This window comes from Pipra filicauda, unplaced genomic scaffold (assembly GCF_003945595.2).
Source record: "Pipra filicauda isolate LSUMZ 115617 unplaced genomic scaffold, ASM394559v2 scaffold548_size709544_pilon, whole genome shotgun sequence".
Classification (NCBI taxonomy): Eukaryota; Metazoa; Chordata; class Aves; order Passeriformes; family Pipridae; genus Pipra; species Pipra filicauda.
In genome coordinates, this window is record NW_024104696.1 from 241,393 (window position 1) to 256,470 (window position 15,078).

The window sequence follows — 15,078 nt, forward strand, 5'->3', positions numbered from 1 at the left end:
GAGATAACCTAATCCCATTTAGCCTCGGAGAGAGCCGGCGGATCCCTCCCCTGGGAGCCAGCGCGCGGCGGGGGGTGGTCTGTAATGAATTCCCATCATTCCAGCACAAAGGGAGCTTACAGGAGCGCTCGCTGCAGAAAATATGAGGGTCGCTGCCCTATCATCCCTCCGAGACATCCGTCGTAGTTCAGTGATTCCCGGCTGCTGACAGGCAGCAGCCCTGGGAGGCAGAGCCGGCCTCGCCTTCCCGGCTCTTTCCTGCCTGGAAAATGACTTCTTCTGCCAAACGAAAGGATTTAACACCTGCCTGGGGCTGTGCTCGCCCGTCACCCACCCGAGCAGATGTGCGGCCCTGGGGGGCTCTTTGGCACCCGTTCCTCTTCACCTCAGTTTCTTATGGATCTGTATTCCAGTGGCTCCTCGGGGGCCTGGTGGGAATACACAGCCCCAAATCCTGTCAGAGCTGGGGGACCCCTCAGCCCCTGGATGGGAGCCAAGGGACAATGCTGTAGTGGTCCCAGTGGGGTTGTGTCAGCACCGGGGAGCCCTGCAGATGCAGGAGCAGGTTTGGGAGTGCTTGGGGAGGCACCCGGGGAGCCCTGTGACAGGTGGGCTCCCGGGACCCATTCCCTGGCCAGGGCCCATTCCAGCTCCCCACTCTCCCTCCCCTCTCACCTTTATTGATTTAATTCATTTTTCCCCCATCTTTTTTCTCTTGGAAAACCACATGGTGGAACTTGCCCCCTCCAAGCCGGCTTTTCCTGCGGCTCCGTGGCTCGGCCGGGATGTCTCACCTCGGGAGCTGCCAATCCGTCTCTGTCAAGCTGTCAGCCCGGAGCGCGGGCTGGAGCCGCTGCAATTCAAAGTGGATTAACTCCTCGGGCTGCCCTCCCTCCCCCGCCCCTCCCCATTCCACTTGGGTGGGTTTTGGCCGAACAGAAAACGCTTTTCCCCTGCGCTTTCCATATTCAAGAGCTCCCGGAGTGCAGCCGGATGGCAGCGGGGGCCGCGGGGCCGGGGGCTGGGGGCTGGGATGGGGGTCGGTGGCCGTGGGAGAGGGACACGGTGGCCGTGGGAGAGGGACACGGTGGCCGTGGGAGAGGGACACGGTGGCCGTGGCACCGCGCCGTGTTCCTGTAATGCCGTTAGTGGGGTTCTGGGAAAGGTCTGTGCAGGAAGGGGGGTCCTCTGCTACCCGAAGGGGTGAAGAGCTGCAGACGCCCCCCCCAAGGCCCCCCCGGCTGTTTGGCTGAGCTGCTGCTGCTGCTCGTCCCCAGGAGGCTGCAGGACTGTGGGTCTGGGGGCTGCAGGACTGTGGGTCTGGGGGCTGCAGGACTGGGGAGCTCCGGGATTAGGAGTTGAGGCCTGCGAGACAGGGGGCTGCAGGGCTGGGGGCTGCAGGGCCCTGGGGCTGCGGACTGGGGATTTTTGGGGCTGGGAGGTGCTGGGTTATGGGGCTGGGGGGCTTCAGGGCTCTGGGGGCTGTGGAACTGGGGTCTGGTGGGGGTCTTTGCGGGTCTTCCCGGGTGCCCGATTCCCCCGGTCCGACCAGGGGCCGGGGCTGTGCGAGCGCGACCCGAGCCCGCGGTGGCGGCCCCGGGGGGCGGCGAGGGGCACCGGCACTAGAGGGGGGTATTGCCTAAGCAATGAGGTGCTGCCGCTGCGCGCCGCCGCCGCCTCGGCTCCGGGGAGAAACCGCAGCATTTGGGCAGGATTTTGGCCCTCGGGGGGTTCCCGGCTGGTTTTCCAGGTGTCGGCTGCGTCGGTATCCAGGTGCCGTCCTGCACCATTCCCGCCCCCTTCGCGGAGGGGCTGTGGGTTAATTAATCTTTGGAAATTGCTTTGAGGGCGCTGCTGCGAGCGGGGGCTCTGGTGCCACCGGCCCCGATGGTCGAGGGCCAGCGGCCAGCGAACGCCACCGAGCAGAGGGGAGCCGCCCTCGCCCGTGCCAGCACGACTTCGGCGTGGGAAGGGTTTATCCACGGCTGAATTTCGGGGCTGGGTGTTTTAACGAGCATCGGATGAGGCAGCCCAACATGCCCGGTGCTGCTGGGGGAGGGTGTGAGCTGCCCCGGGCCAAGCGTGTCCGTGCGGGGCGGCTGCGGGAGGGGTTTGGGTGTTCCCGTGCTCCGGGTTCCCACCCTGAGCCGCGGTTTGGGGCTCTCCCCCTGTCCCACTGGAGGGGAGCCAGTGCCCGGGGTCCCGGGGGGGCCATGCAGGAGCTCTGGGTGCAGCCACATTTGGGGAATAATTGTGGGGGGTTGCAGTTTTGCACCTCTGTGGCTGCTTATTTGGTTTCCCGAATGAAACGGGAGCTTGGGGAACCTGGGGGGAGGGCTCCAGTGGCCTCTCCCGGCGGGCAAAGCCAGGGAGCTGGAGCTGTGCCACAGTCTGGCCACGCTGATGGATGTCCCCAGTGCTGCACCCCCAGCCCCGTGAGCCGGGGGGACCCTGAGGGGGGGGTCGGTGTCCGTGGGTGGGGTCGGTGCCCATGGATGCCACACAATGCCATGCTGGCTCTCTGCCAAGGCTCCCACTGCTGGGTCATCAGCACCACTCTGGTGCCACCGTACCGGGCGTCTGGATCCCACTGCCAGCCAGGATCCCCTCCCACGGGTCCTTCTGTCTCTCTCGGAAGCCCCGAGGGACCTCCCTGGGCCCCCTTTTTTCCTGTTGCAGCTCCATTCCCAGCAGCCTGGCTCTGCTCTGCGCCGGCGCTTCCCGGCCCTTTCCCGGCCCTTTCCTCACCTTTTTAGTGGGAAGGGTTTTTTTCCTTGTCGGTAGCGAATATTTTCCATAATTTCCCGGCCGATCCAATTAACGCTGAGGAAGGCGGGTGTGAATTATCCCTCCCTGCATCCAGCCTCGCCCCCTGCGCGGAGCTGGGGGCTGGAAATCGCAGGATTTGCAGTAATTAAGGCAAATAGTTGTTTTTGTGTGGTGAGAAAAACAACCCGGTGCTGGTGGAAAAGCCAGAAAAACCCTGGAAAAGGTTTTCCTTCCAGTTACCAGGATTGGGGAAGGAGAAGTCGTTCCATTCAAAGTGGGGCTGGGCCCCCCCGGGCAGGGACCTGTCGGGACTGATCCTGGGAGGGAGGGAACACGCTGGAGTGGGTGCGGGGCTGCTCCTGCCTGATCCCAATGGATCACCCCGTTTCCCAGGGAATTCGATCCGTGATCTCCTGCAGCTCTGGTGGTGCTGAATGGGCTGAGCTGGGATGCACTGGGTTGAGTGGGAATGGGCGGGGTCGAACTGGGATGAGCTGGGATGCACTGGGATGTGCTGAGTTGAGTGGGGCTGTCCTGGGAATGGCTGGCAGGTGAGTGCCCACTGGGGACCCGACACCCTGATCCGTGTCTGGCTCCTTCACCGGCTGCCAACAGCACCGTGGCCTTTGGATCGTCCCTGTTCCTCCCCCCCAGAACACGGATGGAATTGCTGGGGGTGGTGGCAGCTCCAGGTTTGAACTGGCTGTGGGTGCCCCCGGAGCTGCCCCCGGAGCTGCCCCCGGGGCTCCCCCCGCTGTCCCCATGCCGGGAGGGATCACGGCTGGGCCTCCCAGAGAGCCTGGAAAGGCTTTTAGTGGCTTGGCTGGAGAAATGGAAACAAATAAAGTTGACAGACAAGTGTCCGGGTTTATGGCAGCGTCCGCTGACAGGAGGGAGATTGGCTGTCGGGGGCTTGATGGAGACGGATCCTGATGGGAGCGGGATGAGGAGATGGATAACCTTGATGGAGTTGCTGCACGGGAGGACACTCCACCAGTGTTATTCCAAGATAATTTGGCTTTTATTTGTTTTCCTGTGGGGCGGGGGAGGGATGCAGAGCCCCACAGTCCGTGGAGTTTTTTCCAAATAGATTTGCTAAATAAATAATGAGGAGGGTCCATATTTTATTTATATCCCACCACTCCGTGCGGTGCTGGAGGTGTTTTACACTGGGCCTCTCCCTCCCTTTTAGCACAGACAAACCCCAAAGAACACATCAGATGGAGACGGATTTACAGGGATATTTGGATGCTGAGCAGGAGGACGGGCAGAGGGATGTGCTGGAGCTGCTCCTCCCGATGGACTTAATGGGCAGCTTGGTGCTGTTGTGAATCCGACTGGAAGCCTCTTTGCATCTGCAGGCACCTGAGGAGCTCTGGGGGGGGGTGGCTTTTGCTCAGCAGTGCTTGGGGGGAACCTGGACGCCCAGGGAGATGTGCATGCCAGAACACCCAGGGGGACATTTCGGTGTCTGTGGGGAGGAGGGTCCAGAATCCACCCATATCTGCTTGTCCTTCTGCAGCAGTCTCTGGAACTTGGGGGAACTGGGGGGGTCTGGGAAAGGAAGGGATCCTGTCTGGTGAGCACCAGCCCCCCCTGACAGCCTGAAAGGGTGTTCTGTCTCAGAGATGTTGCTGCAGGGCCATGGGGTGTCCCGGCTCAGGGATCTGGTTCCAGAGCTGTGGCTGGGTGGCACATCTATGACCAAAAATCCCACTGGATTTTCCCTGTTGTCCCTGAGCTCTGTCCTCCCTGGAGCTGGACAAAGCCCTACCAGCAGCTCCAGGGCTCTGCAGGCCACCAGTTCTGTGTTCTTCCCATCAGCGTTTTCCAAGATTTTGACAAAGCAAAGTTTAATTTATTTATCCCTGGATCGGAGGTGAAAAAATGTTGCTGCGGGCGGGGTGTGCAGCCGTCTGTCCGTCTGCCTGCCCTCAGGGGTCGCAGGACACATCCCTGTCCCTGTCCCCTCCGGTGCGAGCCCCTGGCTGCCCCCTGCTCAACCGCCCACCCGGGCACCCCAACCCCCCCCGTCAGCCTCAAGCTAAAGGACCCCCAAACCTCTCCCTGCTCCCAAAGCCCACGTGACGCTTCCAAACGCCCCCCACTTCGCCGGTGTGACCCCCCCCTTTGCAGAGACCCCCTCCCGCGCAGGTATGACCCACCCTGGCCAGTGTGACCCCCCTCCCCTTTCCAAAGCCGGTCCGTGTGACCCCCCCCGTCGGCGTGACCCCCCCGATCGGTGTGACCCCCCCCCGATCGGTGTGACTCGCCTCTGTCGGTGTGACCCGCCTCTGTCGGTGTGACCTCCCCTGCCGGTGTCGGTCGTGACTACCGGCTGACCCCCCGATCCATGTGACCCCACGATCGATGTGACCCCCCCCGATCGATGTGACCCCCCCGATCGATGTGACCCCCCCGATCCATGTGACCCCCCCGATCGATGTGACCCCCCCGATCGATGTGACCCCCCCCGGTCCGTGTGACCCCCCCGGTCCGTGTGACCCCCCCGATCCATGTGACCCCCCCGATCCATGTGACCCCCCCCATCCATGTGACCCCCCCGATCCATGTGACCCCCCCCGTTCCCGGGGCGTGTCCGCTCGGGGCGCGCGCGCGGCCGCCGGTGGCAACAATGTGTCAGGGGCGGTGGGAGGGGGCGTGGCCGGCGCGCGGCGGGGGCGGGCCCGGGGGCGGGGCGCGGCGCGGGGGGCGGTGCCGGGCGCGGGGGCGGCGCCGGGCGGGGGGCGCGGGCGGCGGGCGCAGCATGGCGCGGCGGCACTGAGCGAGCGGCGGCCTCCCGGCCCGGCCTTTGTCTCTCCGGTGTCCCCGGGGCGGAGCGGCCCGCGGCGGGGCCCGGGGCCGAGCCCGCAGGTGCGGCGGCGGCAGCACCGGGGGGCTCGCTGCCGGGCGGCGGCGGCGGCGGCGGCGGCGGCGCCGCGGGGCTTCGGAGGAACTTGGCCGAAGTTGGGCGCGGCGGGGGGGGCGGGCGGGGGGAAGGTTCCCGGTGCCGGGGCGATCCCCGGGGCGCCGCGGGAACCGGCCGGTCCCCGCCGCCCGCGCGCGGGATGCGGCTGCCCCGGCGCCGCCGCACCGCGGCCGCCCCCGAGTCCCCCCGCTGACGGCGCCCGGGGCCGCGGGCGATGGTGAGGGCTGGGAGCCCGCCCGCCGCCGCCCGCCGCCCGCCCGCCGCCCCCGGCCGGCCCCAGGGCCCCGCCGCCCCGTGAAGCGGCCGGAGCCGCGCCCGCCGCCCGCCGGGACGATGGTGCGCTGCGGGGCGGCCGCGCTGCTCGCCGCGCTCCTCGGCGTCTGCGTCTGGACCGACGAGACCGGGAAAGTTATCTCGGACCGCTTCGCCGTCTACTGGAACCGGAGCAACCCCAGGTGAGGCGGAGGGGGGCGGCGGGGGCGGTCGCGGCGCCCGAGTTCCAGTCGGTGTTTCCCCCCCGCACACACCCGGTGACAGCGGCCGCCGCCGCCCGTGGCGGGTCGGGTCCCGCTCCGACCCCCGGTGGGCTCCGGTGAACGGGCTGGGCGGCCCCGGGGAGGGGGGGGCGGTCTCCGGGGGGGTCCCTCTCCCGAAAGTTCCCGCGGGGCCCCGGGCGGGCCGTCCCCGGGGGCTGCGGCAGCGCCCGGAGCATCGCGGGGCGCGTTCCCGGGGGGAGCGGGCGGCGGGCGCTGCGGATCGGCCCCCCCGGCCCCTCCGCGCCCAACTTCGGGGAAGTTCAAGTTCCTCCCCCCGCCCCCCCCCCGTCCCTCTCCCAGGATGAAGATTCTGCGAAAAAAAACCCCAACGAAATCTACCCAAAGCGGCGGGTGCGGCCGCGGGGGGGTCGGAAAAAACGATTCTGGGGGGGAAACGGCAAAATGGGCCTGGGGGGAGGCCTGTGGGGCTCGAGGGGGGCTGAGGGTGTGGGACTGGGGGTGCTCGGCTCCACTGCTCCCGGGTCATTCCCATCCTGGAAGTGCAATCTCCACAGTTGGCTTCGTTTCCCTGCTCCAGTTTGGAATTATAATTTTTCTGTGTATTCTTTCTCCCCCAGCGTTTTTTTTGGGGGTGAGAGTTTTGTTTTCTGTCGTATTTCTTTGTTCATAATACTGAGGAACCAAAAACTGCTGGCAAGTTGGAAGTGGGAGGCATTCTACTCTGGGAATGCTCAGGTGGTTGGGACCCCCAGGACCTTCCACCCACCCTGCAGGGACACCCCACGGGGTCTGAATGGGCTCATTTGCGGGGACACTTATAAAAGACAAAAAAAATTAAGAACCAGCCACTGAACCCCCATTTTTCCCCCAGTTCCTCAAAGTTCTCCCAGCCCTGGCAGCGTCCCTGGCAGCAGTGGGGGATGAGCTCTGTGGGTGCTCAGTGGGTGCCGCTGCCCCCAAGGCCTCCAGCTTTTGGGCTGCCCCGTTTTCTGGGTCAAACGGGGGGTTCTTTGTCCCCCTCTGTCCCTGCATGAGGAGAGGCCACGGTGTGGCCTGGTCCTCGTTCCCAGCAAGGCGAGGTGGCTCCTCTGGCTCATCCCCTGCTGCGGTGGGAGCTCCGGGAGGGGACCCTCGGTGGCACCTTCTCTCCCTCGATGGCACCAGTGCTGTCGATAAAGTTCCCGGCTGTGTTTCGGTGCCTGGAGCTGGTGGGACACACATGGGGCCGAGGACCCTCACCAGCACCGGTGTCCACCCAGCCTCCACACGTCCCCCTGGGGGGACCCACTCGTGCCCCTCACGCCGCCCCGAAATCGGGGCGAGCCCGTCCCTTTGTGCCGTGGCGGCGGTGCCTCTGCCACGGGCCGCCCGTGGTGCATATGGATTTTATTATCTCCCTCACATTTTTGTGGGGGATTGTAAGAGCCAGGGAATTATATATAATTTTTTTTTTTTTTTTTTTTTTTTTGCCCATTGCGAAGTTTTTGGTTTCGGCTCCTGGTGCTCCCCAGCTCCCACACTTTGGGCTCTTTTCTTTTGTTCTCCTAAATGCCAAACGTGTGCAAGGGCCCCCCCTGGTCAAACTCCCTGGGACGAGGGTGGTTGGGGCGGTGGCTGGGATTTGGCACCCAAGGGTGCCTGTGGCTGGGATTTGGCACCCAGAGGTGCCTGCAGTTGGGATTTGGCACCCAGAGGTTCCTCTGGCTGGGATGTGGCACCCAAGGGTTCCCCTGTGGTGTCGACAGCCAAAAGTAGCCCCTTGGTCGTTGGGTACCGGGCGTCCCGGGACCCGGCAGTGGCGATGGCGTCGGCTCCGTCCCCTTCGCCCCCTCGGAGGCGCCGCCGGGAATTTATCCTCAGAAATACATGGTGGATCATTATTCCATACATATATATATATATATAGTATTATTTTTGAAATCCGCTATTGGCAGGGAAAATATTTTCGAGGGGGGGAAGTAAAATGGAGCGGAGGAAGCGCGAGGGGCTGGGAGGGAAGAGCAGACAATGGCTGGTGGGTTCAGCAGCACGTCCGCAGCGCCTGGCTCCGGGATGTGACCCAAATTCCCCCAATGTGGGAGCGCCCCGTGTCGCCAGCGCTCCCCGCCCGCGCCTTCGGCTCTCGGAATTCGAGGCAATTTATTAGGGGGTTGCAAAGATTGAAATTGCCATTGAGTTTCCTGCTTATTCCCTTTTTCGAACCCAGCGGTGGGTTTATTTTGTCTCTGGAGTTACTACAGGGCTGTCTCATTCTTAAAAATGAAGAAAAACATATTTATGATTTTTCTGGTCCCTCGTTTTCTTTCTTTCCCTACCCTCTCACCCCTCATTTAATAAAGGGGAAATCAAAAGGGATTTAAAAAAAAAAAGGGGGAAAAAACCCAAGGTTAAAATGCCCTGTTTGAACCCACAGACCTGCTCTGCCGCTAAATATTTTTCCTCAGGTTTATACAGCAATCTATATTTTATAAAAGACAGGAATAAATCTCATGGTCGATATGATTTGCCCAGATTAGAATAATTCTATATTTCATAATTGGGGCTAAATTAAAAATAAGTGGTACCTCGGGATGCTGCAATTTCCCTGTTCTGGGGAGAGATTTAACCACTCGCTGTGGATTTACAGGTTTATTTTTATTTTTAAACGATTTTGCACGGACGCGTCGGGAAGAGGTTTGGCTGGCTGGAACTCCTGGGTTATCTGGGAGAAAACGAAGGAGGGCGAACGTAGAATTATATAACAACGGGCTGTTTCGCTGCCGTGTGGAACTGTGGATTTTTGCTCCGTGGCACGTTCGGGGGCTGCCGATGGTCGGTCTCCGGGTGTGGATCTGTTGGCCGTGGCCGGGCCGGTCGTTGGTGCCGGCGCGGTGTGTCCGGGGCGGGACTGTGGGGCCGGACCTGGCACCGTGGGCAGGGGTCTGGCACCGTGGGCAGGGGTCTGGCACCGTGGGCAGGTGTCCATCACGGTGGGCAGGGGTCCGGCACGGCAGGCAGGGCTCTTCCCGCCGTCACTCCGTGTTTTCCGGCTGGTGGTGCGGGAGCCGCTCGCCCGTAGGATTCCGGGGTGGACTTGCCTTGGGATCCAACGAGGCGCAGAGGGTCGAGCCCGGTGTCCCGGAGCACCCACCATCGCCCAGTGGGTTGGGGTCTCCGGTTTTGGCCCCCCTGGCCCCCCGTGCCGCAGCAGGTTTAGGATGGGTCTCGGTGTCCTACATCCCATCGTGCGACAAAAAGGCAGGGATCTGGGAAAACCTCTGCACTACGGGGGAAAGGTCTGTGGGAAGGAGAGACCTGTCCTCAGAGGGTCCCCAGTCCTGGGATCCTGACCCACGGCCCTCGGGCTGTTCTGGAAACCCCTGGAAGGCCAAGGAAGGATGGAGGGTTTGGGATTTGTCCCCGTCCCCTGCGCTGCCGACAGCCGGGTGACGGGCAGGGAATCGTCATTCCCGAGTGCCGGTCGGTGTTCCTGCAGCCATCGCTGCCGTGTGCCTGTACCCACAGCGGGAGTGTGCAAAGTGCCGGGGCTTTTCCTTCCCTCTGTGTGGCACAGGTCCCTGTGTCCGGGCGGGATCGTGCCCGTGGCCTGGTTTAATGCCGAGGTCACGGCGCTGCCTCCGAACGGTTCTTTGCTGATTTCTGTATTATTTTTCGGTGTGGTTTGTGAGCACAGCTGGGATTTCTGTTCTGCTCCTCTGCACTCCCCAATCCCGGGATCGGGAACCGGAGAAATGGTTTCTAGCAGGGGGATTTGCAGAGCCAGGTGATGCTCAGGGCCAGCGGTGGTGCCAGAACAGGACTTTGGGGAGCCAGGGGCCCAGGCCACAGTGGGGGTGGGGTGGTTTGGATGGTGCTCCCCATGTCATCAGATTTTGTGCCCCTTTTTTCCTGCGTTCCCATCTCCCGGAGCCGCAGCCCCGGTTGCTGCTGCTTTGTCCGAGAGCCCGGAGCGCGGCGGCCGCGGCCGGGGGAGATGTGCCCGTGGCCATGACCCCCTGACCACCCAGGCCAGAGCCAGCTCGCCCACCCGTGTGTCACGAGGGGCTGTGGCCAGGCCGAGGGCGGCTGCATGTGCCACCTGTCCGTTGAGGGAGCCCAGACGATGCCAGGGTGTTTTCTGCGGGGGAATTTGGAGCTGGCGAGCGGTGGCCGAGTGGGAGGGCTCGGCTCAGGGGGAGCCCACCCGTGTCTCTGTGCTGGGGCTCTTTGGGTCAGCCCTGAAGTGGAGCTGGATCCCAAAACCTCCATGTGCCAAATCTGGCTGGGGCCTTTGTGGTCACCCCCATCCCTCTGTGTTCCCCATCCCTGTGTGTCCCTCCCCACTCCCATGGGCATCACACCGGGGTCTGCACCAGCCTCTGGAAGAAACACGCCCTGTTCCCCCTTTGGAGCGATTTTAGTGGGAATTTTATCCCTGGCACTCGGGTCGTTCCCGTGTCCCCTCTGGAGGTGCCGGGGCGGTGCTGGGGGTCGGGGTGTGCCGGCGCTCGGCCGCATCCTGCGCAATTCCTGCTCTTTTAGTTTTCCTCGCTCCGCTCTCCCTTTGTGCCGAGATCACTCCCAGCCCTTCCCACCCCTCTTTTCCAGCCCGTTAAGCCGTGTTAGCTATTCCTCACCAGCCCAGGGCTGCGGCGAGTGGTTAATGGAGAGCAGACACCGCCGGGCCGGCGTCGCTGACAGGATTCTCTCTCCGTGCCCGTCTCCGTCTCCGCCTGTCCCTTTCCAGGGACCGCAATTACATTCCCTGCTGGTTGCACATTTGGTATCCAAATGCCGGCCATGCGCCGCATCCTAATGCGAGGATGGGCTGGGGGCGAGCGGAGCTGCCGCAGGGTCGGACGCTCCCCGGGACCCCCCGTGTGTCCCGGGGTGTCCCGCTGGGGGGGACACACAGAGGGTGGGGAATGGGAACGGTCCAGGGGGTGAGAGATGCCCTCGGGTCCCCTGGAAAGCTTCAAAAGTGCTGCTGTGTATAGAAATACACGCATATTTATATACGTATATATTTATATACATATATGTATTATATTTGTGTATCTCTGTTTCTTCGGAGGTGTGGGTGTTTATACGGCCCCCCACATAAATACACTTTACACACACAAATAATCCAGTGCCAAACACCCTCCGTGTTCCTCCGTGCGTGGCTGTGCCACCCTTGTGTGACATTCACCTGGATATACCTGCACTCTGGGATATACCTGGGTGTGGGTTTACCTGGCTCTAGGCACAGGTTTGTCTGTCTGTCCAGCTGTGTCCATCCCACATGCCGTGGCTGGAGCTGTACCTGCCTGTGCTTGACAAGGTTCAGCTGCTGGGTTGGCTGGAAAATTGCAGCAATTGTTCCTTAAATAGCTCCTCGTTCCTGATGGTGACAATTTCGGTTCTTTTGTGTTAGATATTAATCATGATTTTTGAGGCTCTGTTTTGATCCGAGCTGGTTTTCCCCACTTGGGGCAGAGATCCTGCCCTGCTTCCTTGGATTTAATGGGATTTATGGAAGGTGAGCAGCTCGGGGTGCTGTTACCTCAACCCCTAAAGGGAGTTTAAATTCCTTTTCCCCCTTTGCCACCACCCAAGGCTCATCCAGTGTCTGGGTGCTTCCCTCTACCTGGAGCATCATCCCAAGAGCAGGACCAGCCCTGGTTTGGCCTCTGTGGGTGTGGGGAAGCGCCGCTCCGAGAGCCCGAGCCGGATCATCCTTGGACTCCATGGTCTTGGAGCTCTTTTCCAACCCAAACGAGTCCATGATCCTCCGGAGCTGGAGAAGCACCAGGGTGAGCCGTGGGCCACCCCGGCTGCTTTGGCCTTTGCCAAGGGAATTCTGGAGGCACCTCAGGGACACCCCGGAGCCGGGGCTGCGTTTGGGGGTGTTCTGTGTGGACACAGACTCTTTGCCACCAGCCCAACCCTCCCCTTGGGTGCCGGATTTGGGGATCCCTTTGCTGTTCCCACCGGCTGGGTGGGAGCTGTGTTGGGGGGCCGGTGCCCGTGGGGTGTGCGATGTGCCAGGGCTGGTTTGATCCCAGCAGGAAAACTGGGAAGGGCCGAGGCTGAGAGCAGGCAGTGGGATGGAGCCCGTGTCCCAGCTCTGTGTCCCAGCTCCGTCCCAGCCTGTTCCCGGGTGGCCACAGTGTTGTTATTTATTTATTTCTCCTCCCTCGCTCCCCCTTGGCTTGTTGCTGCCGCTGTGCCTGGGCTGCTAAAGAGCTTCCCATTGTTCCGCAGCTAATTACCTCCTAATGAGGCTCCCGGCTCAAAAGCCGGCCGGGAGTGGGGGCTGTGGGGGGGGACTGGAGGGGCTGTGCTCAGGGGGTGAGGGCAGGGCTGGGGTCACCGCCAGGGTCACCAGCGGGGTCACCGCCAGGGTCACTGCTCCCCCCGGGATCACCCGCTGGCTTCGGCAGTGGGGACACCCATGGCCATGGAGCTTCATCCCAAAGGGAGGCTGGGAAATGACTTTGCCAAAATTCCCCCAATGAGCACCAAACCCGGGGAGAAAGGAATGCCCCGTGGGCATGTCCAGGTGGGGCTGAGCTGGTGCTCAGCACAAAGCCTGGGAGCGTTCCCAGTGAATCCCTTGGTGTGACACCTTCCCCCAACCCTGTCTGGGATGTGTCACCTTCAGGGCACATCCTTCATTTTGGAAGTGGCTTCAGCCAGGGTTCCTCAAAGCTCATCCCGTCCGTGTGCTGGATAAATCCTGCTGTGCTTCCCCTTCCCTCTTGACCTTATCCCATCCCAACCTTATCCCATCCCTGGGCAAGAGGCTGGGATGAGCCCTGATCCCTGAATGGGGTTCACCACTTGGGCTGGAGGGAGCCAGGCAGTGTCAAGGAGGGTCCTGCTCCCCCATGGGACACGGAGCAGAACTTCGGGTTCCACACCCCAGGTCCTGTCTCTGCCCCTGGAATCGTGCACGTCCCTCGGGGCGGTGGCAGCTCCTGTGGCTCCTCCGTGTGCCGGATGGCAATTCCACAGAACATGTTGGGGGGAAAAGGGGATCCTTCTCCAAAGGGATTGGGAAGGCCCCTCCGCCTCTGCCCCGCTCCGATTGAAGCCCACCTTTGTGTCCCCACACAGGACTGGGGAGGCCCAAACTTCAGAGGGGGACGAGGCACTCAAAGCCACAACAGTGGGGAAAAATATTCCAAAGGAGGAAAACTCACTCCCTGGAATAATAATGAAGATGAGGGAATGAGTTCCAGTGCCTGGGGCAGGGAGGGGTCTCAGAGGGAGCCCGTCTGAGGGGATGGAATTGTGGAGGCAGGAGAGGTACTGAGCTGGACCCCCAGTTTTGGGGTCGCCCCTGTCCTGCCCAGCTTGCCCATGGATCGATCTCCGGCTGTGGCAAATCCCGGGATTGATGCACTTGGTCTGGTGAAGCCAATCGGCACCAGGACCTGTGCTCCTGTCCCAGGTCCCGCTTGGATCCACTCAGCATTTTCCTTTGGGTCATTCACGGAGGGAGAGGAATTCAGAAACAGGGATTTAGGCTCCATTTCCTTTTTCAATTCCTCCCCCTTTTAAATTTTTCCTTCCCAAGGCGCAGTGGAGCGGAGGAGCAGAGAGCAGTGCTGCTGCTGGGGGAGGGACGGCCACAGGGCTGAGCCGTGTCCTGGTGGGGCTGTGCCGTGGTGGGATCCCGTGGGATACACCTGTGCCGTGGTGGGATCCCGTGGGATACACCTGTGCCGTGGTGGGATCCCGTGGGATACACCTGTGCCGTGGTGGGATCCCATAGGATACACCTATGCCGTGGTGGGATACACCTGTGCCGTGGTGGGATCCTGTGGGATACAGCTGTGCCGTGGTGGGATCCCGTGGGATACACCTGTGCCGTGGTGGGATCCCATAGGATACAGCTGTGCCGTGGTGGGATCCCATGGGATACACCTATGCCGTGGTGGGATCCCGTGGGATACAGCTGTGCCGTGGTGGGATCCTGTGGGATACACCTGTGCCGTGGTGGGATCCTGTGGGATACACCTATGCCGTGGTGGGATCCTGTGGGATACACCTGTGCCGTGGTGGGATGCCATGGATACATCCCTGCGCTCCCTCAGCACATCAGCTCTTCCCAACCTGCCAGTTTTGTGCTCTCGTTGACATCTCCCCCCGGCCTGGCCTTGTTTTTGTGGGATTTCCCAGTTTTCCCTGGAGCCGTGACCCCGGGCACACACGGCACAGACGCCGGCACTGCCCGCGCCGTGTCGGTCCCGCCGAACGCCCGCCCGGCACCGCGCCCGGAGCTGCTGCTGCCCGTGGGTGCGGCAGGGAGTCTGCTGGCACCGGTATTCCCAGCACCAGTATTCCCAGCACCAGTATTCCCAGCACCGGTATTCCCACCACTGGTATTCCCACCACTGGTATTCCCAGCACCAGTATTCCCAGCACCGGTATTCCCAGCACCGGTATTCCCAGCACCGGTATTCCCAGCACTGGTATTCCCAGCACCGGTATTCCCAGCACTGGTATTCCCAGCACCAGTATTCCCAGCACCGGTATTCCCAGCACCGGTATTCCCACCGCGCTGCCGAAGCGTCCCCAGGATCCCCGGAGTCCCAAACCATCGCTCGGTCCCTCTTTATTTGACTGCAGGAATGGGTTTTTATTTCAGCTCCTTCCCCACCCTCCCTGAAAAACCCCGGGAACCCAGCTTTGGATTTCAGATTTTTTTGTGTCAAATCCAGACCTCTCCTGGCCCCGATTCCCAGCGCCACTGACTTCGGGGGAAAAAGGGGGAATAAATGGGAACACGGGTTTTTATTGACCCAGAATGGGGAAGCCCCATTCCATCCCCAGCTTCTTCCTCCTCCCACCACATCCCAGTTGTCTCCTATATCTGTTTCCTTGGCGTTCAGCCGAATTTCCCTGGAAATATTT

General features: G+C 62.0%; 1 protein-coding gene across 1 annotated transcript in view; it reads left to right on the top strand.

The window, feature by feature from the left end:
- Positions 1 to 5,988: 5,988 nt before the first annotated feature.
- The window catches only part of EFNA2 (ephrin A2), a 38,327-nt gene continuing 29,237 nt past the window's right edge, over positions 5,989 to 15,078 (top strand). The window contains exon 1 of the mRNA XM_027715855.2: positions 5,989 to 6,153. Coding sequence (XP_027571656.1) covers positions 6,032 to 6,153 — 122 coding nt within the window. The 5' untranslated portion in view covers positions 5,989 to 6,031. The remainder of the gene's footprint in view (positions 6,154 to 15,078) is intronic.